The 10,482-nt window shown below is 38.7% G+C and overlaps 1 protein-coding gene across 2 annotated transcripts in view; it reads right to left on the bottom strand.

Annotated features, from left to right (window-relative positions):
* Positions 1–10,482, bottom strand: part of rbbp8 (retinoblastoma binding protein 8) — a 40,811-nt gene that overhangs the window by 1,561 nt on the left and 28,768 nt on the right. For both annotated transcript variants that reach the window (XM_057824764.1, XM_057824765.1), the window contains exons 14-18: positions 3,666–3,759; positions 3,448–3,576; positions 3,079–3,118; positions 220–307; positions 1–142 (exon numbers count right to left, since the gene is read on the bottom strand). In XM_057824764.1, the coding sequence (XP_057680747.1) occupies positions 1–142; positions 220–307; positions 3,079–3,118; positions 3,448–3,576; positions 3,666–3,759 (493 nt within the window). The remainder of the gene's footprint in view (positions 143–219; positions 308–3,078; positions 3,119–3,447; positions 3,577–3,665; positions 3,760–10,482) is intronic.

The raw sequence follows: 10,482 nt of genomic DNA, 5'->3' as shown, positions 1-10,482 counted from the left end.
CTCTTTCGACGCATGTCTGAGTCGACGGGAATCCCACTTCCCAGAAGTTCTCCGGCGTGTTGGGCGGAAGAAAGAGATGGCGGTGCCGAGAGCACTCAGACAATTTCTTCTGTTTCTCCTCTTCAGGGAGATGCATGTAATACTGGCAGAGGCACGTTGATATACATATTAATAACATGAAATTCTGTGTACCGGTATATGGCACGCAACAAAACCTACAATTTCACATTCTTTGCAAGTAGTCCCTTTCAATTTTCTTCTTTCGTCTTTCTTGCGGACCACTGCCACATGTGCAAATGTCGGGTGCCTAAACCAGAGAGAAACGTTGAATCAATTCTGCTTTAACTGAAGCTACTATACATGTTTAACTACCTTTAAGAGCATATGACACGAGAAAAAAAGTCTTAAATGGCATTATTATGTGAATTAGAATCATATTTTGAGACGATTCGACTATATACAACAATTTAGAAAAGCACAGATGACGAGAAATTAGTCTTTTAATCTGCCTGTTAGCCACGCCTACCATTATAGGGCTTTAGCGTCCCCAACAGGTGGATGACGTCAGCGGTAGACTGGGCTCATCGGTTTTACTATTCAGCCCATTGAGGGGGAATTATTCAGAACGAGGAAAACGCGGCGAAGGGAGCCGCAAAATGTCATTGTTTCAGTCTCTCGACTCCAATATTTTTACAGGATATTCTTTTTATCCAAGTATTTTTCCCCAATAGCTATATAAATGGCTTGAGAAGGACCAGTCAGCCCGTCGAGGGGGAACTATTCACAACGAGGAAAACGCGACGAAGAGAGCGGCAAAATGTCATTGTTTCTGTCTCTTTACTTCAATATTTTTACAGGATATTCTTTTTATCCAAGTATTTTCCCCAATTGCTAAATAAATGGCATGTTCATGACAAATAACAGTCTTGTGCTGAATGGAATATGAAATAATAAAAATGCATTTATTCAGGACGACATGGCAAAATTATTCCATAATGGCCAAAAATGTCGACTTCACCTTTACTGTCACACCTCCCGAACGATATTTTATGACACCTAAATCGGACATATGTCATTTCCCTTCCCCGGCTTCGGAGAATGTAAACAAACCAGAAGCCGTGACAGCTAGCCGACATGCTAACCCGAACAGAGTGATGTTTCAAAGTCTTCGAAGTGGAAAATCACACATAACTATCCTGGATTATTTGACATGACGACCCGGTTGTCGATTGTCTTAGTGGATCAGCAAACAGCCTGGCGGAGAGCAATTTACAGTTCGTTCCCCGGAGGCGGGTGGCTGGATTTGTTGTGCAGCTAACGTGCTGCTGCTAATGACCCTTAGGAGAGCTTTTTATATGCCTATCAATGATCAAACGTAAGTAATCCTTCATTTAAAGGAAGTTTGTAGTGTTTACTTTGTAATCGCTGTATTCGTATTTGACATAATACAAAACAAGATGTTTACTCACTTCCTCATAAGTCCATTGGTCCCACAGTAAATATCCACGGTGAATGGGAACCTTTTGAAACTCCAAAAAGGCGCATACGCCTCTCCCTCATACAGAATGATTTTTCTGCAGCCGTTTGGCTGGCGTGATGCGAAAAATAAACGTATTAATCCGCAAAATCAGCTGAATCCTTTGTCCTCATACACAACAGTACACTGTAGCATGAAGAGGACGTCTTCTACCGTACACGTCACAGCGCCCTCCTCCTCAATGCAAGACCGAAGCCGGAAGTCACTCATTTTCATGGCGCGGGATTCAAAAAACTAAATAAAAATAGCGATCGCTTCCACACACATCCAAGCGGCCCATATCATTCAGGGGCATAAAATACCGCGTGTATTATGAAATAAACATGCTTTTTCGTGTCATAGGCACTTTAAAGGGCACAACAAAAAGCATGTTTATTTCATATTTTATGCTCCTAAATGAACGCGACCGCTTGGATGTGCGTGAAGCGATAGTTTTATTTATTCAAATTTTTTAATCCCGCGCCATGAAAAGGAGGAGGAATGCGAATGTGACGTGTCCCGGGTCACCATCTGACATGACAGCATTGCTCTATAGCATGCAGATGGACTGCAGATTCAGCTGATTTTGAGGATTAATTTGTTTATTTTTCGCATTACGCCAGCCAAATGTGCAGCAGGGTTTTGTTTCAAAAAACCCCACCCCAAGATGGACCAAAACAAGTCCGACAACTGTGGGATCATTGGACTTTTGAGGAAGTGAGTAAACATTGTGTTTTGTATTATGTCAGATACTGGGATCATTGCATACAGGGTGCCCCGCCTCACTTTACAAACAGTAAAGATTGTTCTCAGCACTTTTATAGTAAATTTCTTCAGATCAGAAGAAGTAAGCACATAGATATTATGCACTAAAATGCAAGTTTATATGATGGCAATTTAATTTTTGCTTGTTTGCAAAAAAAAAAAAAACGAAACAAAAAATATAGTAATTTTTTTCCCCAGAGAATTAAATGTATTGAATCAGATCGAAAATCGTGTCCCCCGTATCGAAAATCGTACCGAACAGTGACTTAACTGTATTGTTGCATCCCTATGGAACACCATTGCAGAAGCTATGAGGGGAAAAGTTTTCATTTGCCTAAATGCTTAACTGCAATTGTATTTTTTTTCCCTTGAAAAACGCATTTGATTTATTCTGTGTTTCTGTGCGGTATTAATATTGTTGTCTTTTACTTAAGAGGCATGCTCTATTGTTTTTAGTTGTGATTTCTTATCGCGTTTAAATGGATGTAGTTGATCTATTAATATATACTGTATTCTCACTGTGATATTGTAAATTGGTTTTTAAAAAAATGGGGGTGGGGCACAATAATATCGCAATAATTTATGAGATAAATTATCTCACACTAAAATTTGTTATCGTGACAGGCCTACTTATGGCATCTCGCGACAAGCTGACTTAAATCTACAGCAATTGCCATAAACTCACAGGGTGATATGTAATAGAGTGATTGTATTTATAATAATAAGAGTTCAAGTGACACAAGCAAATATCTTGGGAAATCTTAACGTGTGGGAAGGTTAAAGTGTAAATAACTCACCGCGTTTTACGCACTGGAGACAAACCTGGAGACTCTTGTTCTAGTTGAAAAGATTATAGGTTGAAATTATACTGTACATTTTATGTTATACTTTACATACCATTAACAGAACCAATTCATTCAAATTCAAATTCATGACAAAATTTATACAAATGATGAGTTTTGATCATCAGTTGTACTCATTCATTTAACAGTGTCAGCACATGCAAACTACAATCACAAACATGCTGATTAAAAATAAAAGTTTCCTCGTCTTGCAATGTATTATTTGATAATTTTGAAATGTTGATAAAGTTTGTGTTCGGTCATAAAGCTACACAATGTTGTGGTTTGTGGTGAGTGTATATTGTCAAACAACAGTATATGTACCATCTTCCTTCTCCTCATGATCCTCACAGGGATGACTGGCAACTTGTGAGCTGTTATAAGATATGTACTCCTCGTGGGAAGTTGTGTCAAACATTCGATCCAGACTGTCATTTGCCTTGTCACCAATACCTTTTTAAGACAACACCAGTTAAAATTGACAACATCTAGATTTGCCAATAAACGTCAAACGGGATGGGAACAATATTTGAGTGTTTCACCTGACACAGTCTGTTCATCCAGATCTTCTTCGCCACGACGTGGAAGCATGCTGTGACTGATCCAAGTGCGGTCACTATCAAGTAATTCCTCATGCTGGCAAAGACAGAAAACAAAATAGACTGATCCAAGTGCGGTCACTATCAAGTAATTCCTCATGCTGGCAAAGACAGAAAACAAAAAAAAATCTAGTTGTACTGGTAGATTTACTGTACATTACATTTGCTCGCAGTGAGGTCCATGGGCATCAACAGACATATTTCACTGGGGCACATGCCCCAGTTTTGATCTGCAATGCCCCAGTATAATTTTCACCGGTAAAAATAAAAAAATACTTTGGAGTTTTAAGTCCACATTGCATAAGCTAGAGAATGCATTTATTTAATATGGTCATATTACTCTAGTCACTCCATATACACAATCTGCACATGGCTTATTAATTTGGTAATTTATGCACATAACTTTGGCTGTGATAGGCATATGAGTTGAGATGCACTTTCGGGAGTTATGCTGCGTTCATGTGTGTCGGGAGATCTAAGTTCCCAAGTTGGAAAATCTTATGTGTTGTAATATTGTAAAAACATGGTTGCTACAAAGAGTAGCCCATTTTGATATTCCATCGATATATCACAAGTTGAGTGACTGTTTGGCATTTTTTATAGAAACCATGTAATAGAGATTCATTTTTTCCAATTACTCCAACAACAGTGCGTGTGCCAAACTCAGGCATGAAAATGGGTCAGGGGTAGGGCTGAACGATATTGGAAAAAACTATTGCTGCGATTTTTTGGGGGTTTGCGACATATTCCTGAGACAGTCAGGAAATTAGAATATTGTGTATTCTAATTTCCTGAGACAGTCCTGTATATATACACGGGACTGTCTCAAAAAATTAGAATATTGTGTATTTTTTTTTAAAGAAATTTTTACTAGATGACTTGAATAGCTGTTTGGAAAGACTGGATGACTCATCATGACCACAGTGTACAGTAAGCCTGCCGCAATATGCAATAATTCCATTTATCGCGCGGTATATAAAAATGAAGACTGTAATTTTCCCGCTGCGATTTATCTCCTCGCGTGCACGTGCGCGCACGCGTGCGTACGCACTTGCGGCAGATGTGTGGCAGACGTACTTGACAGCACTGTTTAAAGTTCAGCTTCCTTGTTGCCAACTACGCAACACGCTGGGATGAGGACTCACTCTGTTTTATTGACTTCTGGGTATGTTCGTTTTATATATTTGAGTTTGAGTGACCGTTATTCAATGGAGGGAGGCAGGGCCGAGTGCACTGTCGGCGCACAGCAATGAGTGAGCGGAGTGAGGAAGAGGACGAACCAGTCAGCAAAATGTTTCTGGAGGTTGTTTCAACAAAGATGGCCAACAGAAAAAATCTACATGCTCATTTGAAACACTATCACCCTCTCCAGTTTTCACTGCTTAGTAGGAAAACTGTATCGCAACAAGCGGAGCCTCCTCGTCACGTTAATTGACAATTAGAGGTGTTCGCCTGATGTGAGAAATACAGACGACACCGCGCAAAATAGGTTCCCTCACGGAAAGTGAAATCTGCTACATTGCTGAAGAAATGAGACCGTTTAACCTCTGTTTAGTGTTATTTGATACCTTTTGAAGCTAAATTTTTGTTACTGCAACTTAATTAGTCTATTTTTCTCTGTTGTTGTTGAAGTGAAATTACTGTTACTGCAACTTTATACATATGTGCCTAAATGCGTCGGTTATTAAGTGCAATTTTATTTTTTCTCGAAAAAAGACATTTTATTTATTATGTGTTTCTGTGCGGTATTAATATTGTTGTATTTTACATGAAAGAGGCATGGTCTATTGTTTTTAGGTGTGATTTCTTAAAAGGTATTTTTGAATTTAAAAGAAAACATTTATTGCGTTTAAATGGGTGTTGGTGGTCTATATAAATATATACTGTATTCTCACTGCGTTATTGTAAATCGGTTAATTTTTGGGGGCGGGGGGGGGGCGCAATAATATCGCATATCGCAATAATTTATGAGATAATTTATCGCCCACTAAAATTTGTTATCGCGACAGGCCTAGAGTACAGTATTCCATCGTTTTTCGCGGTTAATAGGGACTTGAACCCGCCGCGATAAGTGAAAAACCGCAAAGTAGCGCATCCCCGACCCCTACCCCCCCATGTTTTTGTGTGTGTGTGTGTTCAGTGTATTTATTCAGATCTAGCACTGGAAAGAGATACATATAAGACATGTTTTTTCTCACTTTTTTCCCCCCAAAATATGATTTTAAAAAATGTATATTACATATCTTTTTTAATAAATGCTTTTTAAGGACTTCAAATGTAATAATTAGGATCAGTTTTAAACATAATTGTCCCACTGAATCATTTTTAAACAAGAATAAAGTACTGTAGTAGAAAAATGCTTGGCTTTATTAAATGCTTCTGTTTACCTAACATGGCTGTGACTTTTGGAGTGACATGTAGAAATGACAAACTCCTCATAATCACTTCTGGCGTTTATTTTATATGTCTCGAACGTCTCCATATTCTCCCCCCACAGACACACACATTCATCCCAGCCCGCGCTTCTTTGCAGAAACTGTTTAACAAGTCAAACGATGATTGACAGATTGCTGCCCGGCTTCTTTGACCAGATCAAAGCCATCATTAATAAGTGCCGGTGACTGAGCACTGGGAAAGGGGGTGAGAGAGGCTGTGCGAGCGAATGAAGCAGATCAAAGGTTTGTGGATTGGAAAGGAAAAAAAAAACTCGCGCGTCCTTGCGATGGGACTATCGCGCATGCGCACATCGCGATGGCGATGTTTAAACAATATATCGTTCAGGCTTTGTAAGGGGTTAAAAAGGTGAGAAAGGTGTGGAGGAAATATGTTCCGGTATTGCTGTCCCAAGCGACAAATTTTCTCTCGATTAGTCAGCTGACTATTTGTACGATTCGTCGACTAATCTAATCATCCCCCCCCCCCCCTTTTTTTTTTTTTTACCAATGTCGCAGTATAAAAATTTGTTGGAACACTTAAATTCTTCATTAAAGTACAAATAAACACGTAAATGACAACAATAAATCACAAATAAACAATGGGGTCAAATGCTGATCGTATGAACTAGTGCAAAAAAATGGAATGTAAACAGATTCAGAACACTGACTTCGCCTTTCCAACATGATTCAAAGCAATTCTTTAAAAAAAAAAAAATCTATCATTAATATTATAGTATATTACTATATATAATAGGATTATAATCATTGCCAATCAGATTTTTCATAAAGGGTGTCATTTTAAAGCTATTCTTAGTGTAGAATCTGAATTCTGCAGTATGTGGGATTAACCCCAGAAATCGTTATGTATATGACGAACATGACGTGGTTTTATTTTAAATGTTCACCGGAAGTACGTTCGCTAAACCGCTAACCATAAGCTTTACACTCCGCAAAAAAAGCTCTTTTTGTCATTGTGTGTGGTGTCAGTAATACATTTTTTTCATTTTTTCATTTGCAAATGTTGTTAACCAGCAATTTTTCATGTTTGAAGTGTCACCTTTTAACCGCAAGTTTGCGTTGGAGAAGTCTGCAAATGTTTTATAGCAGGCTAAAGTAGGTTGTCTTTTTTCCACATTAGCCTCAGTGTAGCAATGCTAACGTTTATAGTGTTTAATATACAGTGCTGCTCGAAAGTTTGTGAACCCCACAGCGATGGTCAGATTTTTTGTAAAAAAAACTAAAATAACCTTATTAAATGTTAAGTTATACCCAAATCCACAATACTGACATTCCAAATAATGGACTGAAACAAAAGAAATAGTTATATTGTCATTCTTTATTTAACAAAAGTGGTTGATTTAAGAAAAACTCAGATATCATGTGTGCAAAAGTATGTGAACCCCTTCAGTTAATAGGATATTGCGCCTCCTTTTGCAGAGATTACCTCAACCAAACGGTTTCTGTAGTGACTAATCAGCCTCTCACATCTACTTTGGGGGATTTTTGCCCATTCTTCCTTGCAGAACGCAGTCAGTTGAGAGAGGTTTGATGGGCGTCTGGCATGAACTGCTCGCTTCAGGTCCCGCCACAGCATTTCAATGGGATTTAGGTCAGGACTTTGACTGGGCCAGTCCAGAACACGAATCTTCTTCTTTTTCAGCCATTCCTTGGTTGTATTGCTGGAATGCTTTGGATCATTATCATGTTGCATGATCCACCTTCTGCCAAGCTTTAACTTCAAAACAGATGGCGTCAGGTTATGTTCTAGGATTTGACAATATTCCTCAGAATTCATGATTCCCTGGACTATGTGGAGTTGTCCAGGTCCTGAGGATGAAAAGCAAGCCCAGATCTTGACATTCCCACCTCCATGCTTCACTGTTGGGAGAAGGTTCTTTTGGTGGTATGCAGTGTTGACTTTTCGCCAGACATGGCGGTTTTGGTTGTGACCAAACAGTTCAATTTTGCACCTACATCAGTTGATGAAAACTCTTTTTAATTTAGTCTCGACAACACAACTGTTAAAAAAACAAAAAAAAAAACTACTGAATTGATTGATTAGGAAATCAGGTTGAAATAATAGAAAATTCCAAAATGTTGAGGGGGTTCACAAACTTTTGAGCAGCACTGTAGATGTGTTTCCTTATTTTGTATGTCTAAACTTTAATTTTATGGCGTGTTGATGACCAATAAACATCTGGCAAAGGAACTGGAGTCTCATTTGCCATCAACACGCACGCACAGATGTAAGCATTCACGCATGCACGAAAGCAACGATAAAACGCAGCTGTGAAAATTACCGCCCTCTTTTTTATTTACTGTGCGATAAATTGACTCATTGAATATTGTGACAGGCTTAGCAACTTCAATAAAACATGTCCTTAGTCAGATGGACTTACAATCTGCCAGCTTGTAATCGTCTCCTGTCGTCTTGCAAAATTACAACTGCGTGACGGCGCTGTGTTCATTCACGGCCTACGTGCAGTCAAGCTTGGCATTAAAGAGACAGGACACAACAGTGTATCCTCCTTTGTTTGGTTGAAATAAGTCAATGTTTTGGCCACTCTGGTGCGCTTTTTTTTTTTTTTTTTGGCTTTGTGCCGCTTTCCCCGCTTGCATACTAAGCGTCCAACATTAAAAGAAATCTGCCGAACCCCCCACCTACACAATTCACGTAGGTCACCCTTTTTGACTTCAAAAGGGCGAATTTCGCCAAAAGGTGAGAGATTTTCATGCCTGCAAACTGCCAATCATACAGGCGATTGTGAAAATTAAATCTTCTCACCTCCTTTACAGGTTAGTGCCAGATAAACTGCTCATCCTTGTCGTTTGTTTTTACCTCTGTGTTGATATTTGCTTGGTCGCAAATTGAACTAGCAGATTAGCTGCTGTCTTTGAGCTAACTGGCTTTGAATACAATGACAAATGTGATTTCAGTGAGAGACTCTCACTCAAGAGCTTTATCTAATATTGTGCTTATATCTTATGTGATATTTGAACTGTATCAATACTGAGGCTATTTACTGCTATTTGTTTATACAGTATAACCAAAATGAATAGAATCAATCTGTATGACTTTCTTATCTATGTGATATGGCCTCAAACAATTAGGTACATGTGCTCATCATAATTTCCATGTTTTACAATCATTTTATTTGTTGCTGCAGTCCCTGTAATCTGTAACAAAATCTTTTTATTTTTTATTTGCATTTGACTCAAACAGCATTACTCTAGCAAATGGATATTAGAAAGTAATTTGCTCGCAGCAAGGATAACCCGGCATCAGGAATGAGAGAGGTAAGCTAAGTAACCCACCTAGGCAACATAAACCCCTTTTAGGTCACAACCAACCAGTTGAGAAACAATGATTAATTGCATCACAGTTACAGTGTTTTATTCCCATTTCTGTTCAGATAAAGTAGAGCAGCAGTGTCTAGGAAGAGGTAAGGGGGAGATGGAAGTTGATGAGCATGAGCACAGGTGAATTGACTATCAACAAGGTATGTCCCAATTTTAATTTTGAATACTGATGGCTGAAAAACATTAAAGGTCACTTTTTTTTTTTTCACAGAAATTTGTATTTCGGTTCGTTTATATATAATTTAAAGCACTACGTTTGACTTTTTATGATAGATAAGTGCTGGAAAAAATTTTGCTCACTCGTCAATGCCCCACTGTGACGCAATATTCTATTTCGTCTAATGACGCCCCTTTTGAGGCCAATTCTTCCTTCTCGCAAAGACCAGTTTTTATCTTTTCTTCAACATTACTTTAAATTAGAGGAGCTTAATACAGTGGGGCAAATAAGTATTTAGTCAACCACTAATTGTGCAAGTTCTCCCACTTGAAAATATTAGAGAGGCCTGTAATTGTCAACATGGGTAAACCTCAACCATGACAGACAGAATGTGGGGGAAAAAAAAACAGAAAATCACATTAATTTTTAAAGAATTTATTTGCAAATCATGGTGAAAATAAGTATTTGGTCAATACCAAAAGTTCATCTCAATACTTTGTTATGTACCCTTTGTTGGCAATAACGGAGGCCAAACGTTTTCTGTAACTCTTCACAAGCTTTTTACACACTGTTGCTAGTATTTTGGCCATTCCTCCATGCAGATCTCCTCTAGAGCAGTGATGTTTTGGGGCTGTCGTTGGGCAACACGGACTTTCAACTCCCTTCGCAGATTTTCTATGGGGGTGAGATTTGGAGACTGGCTAGCCCACTCAAGGACCTTGAAATGCTTCTTACGAAGCCACTCCTTTGTTGCCCTGGCTGTGTGTTTGGAATCATTGTCATGCTGAAAGACCCAGCCACGTCTCAT

Source organism: Corythoichthys intestinalis, chromosome 20, assembly GCF_030265065.1.
Source record: "Corythoichthys intestinalis isolate RoL2023-P3 chromosome 20, ASM3026506v1, whole genome shotgun sequence".
NCBI lineage: Eukaryota > Metazoa > Chordata > Actinopteri > Syngnathiformes > Syngnathidae > Corythoichthys > Corythoichthys intestinalis.
This window is presented reverse-complemented; position numbering and strand designations above follow the sequence as displayed.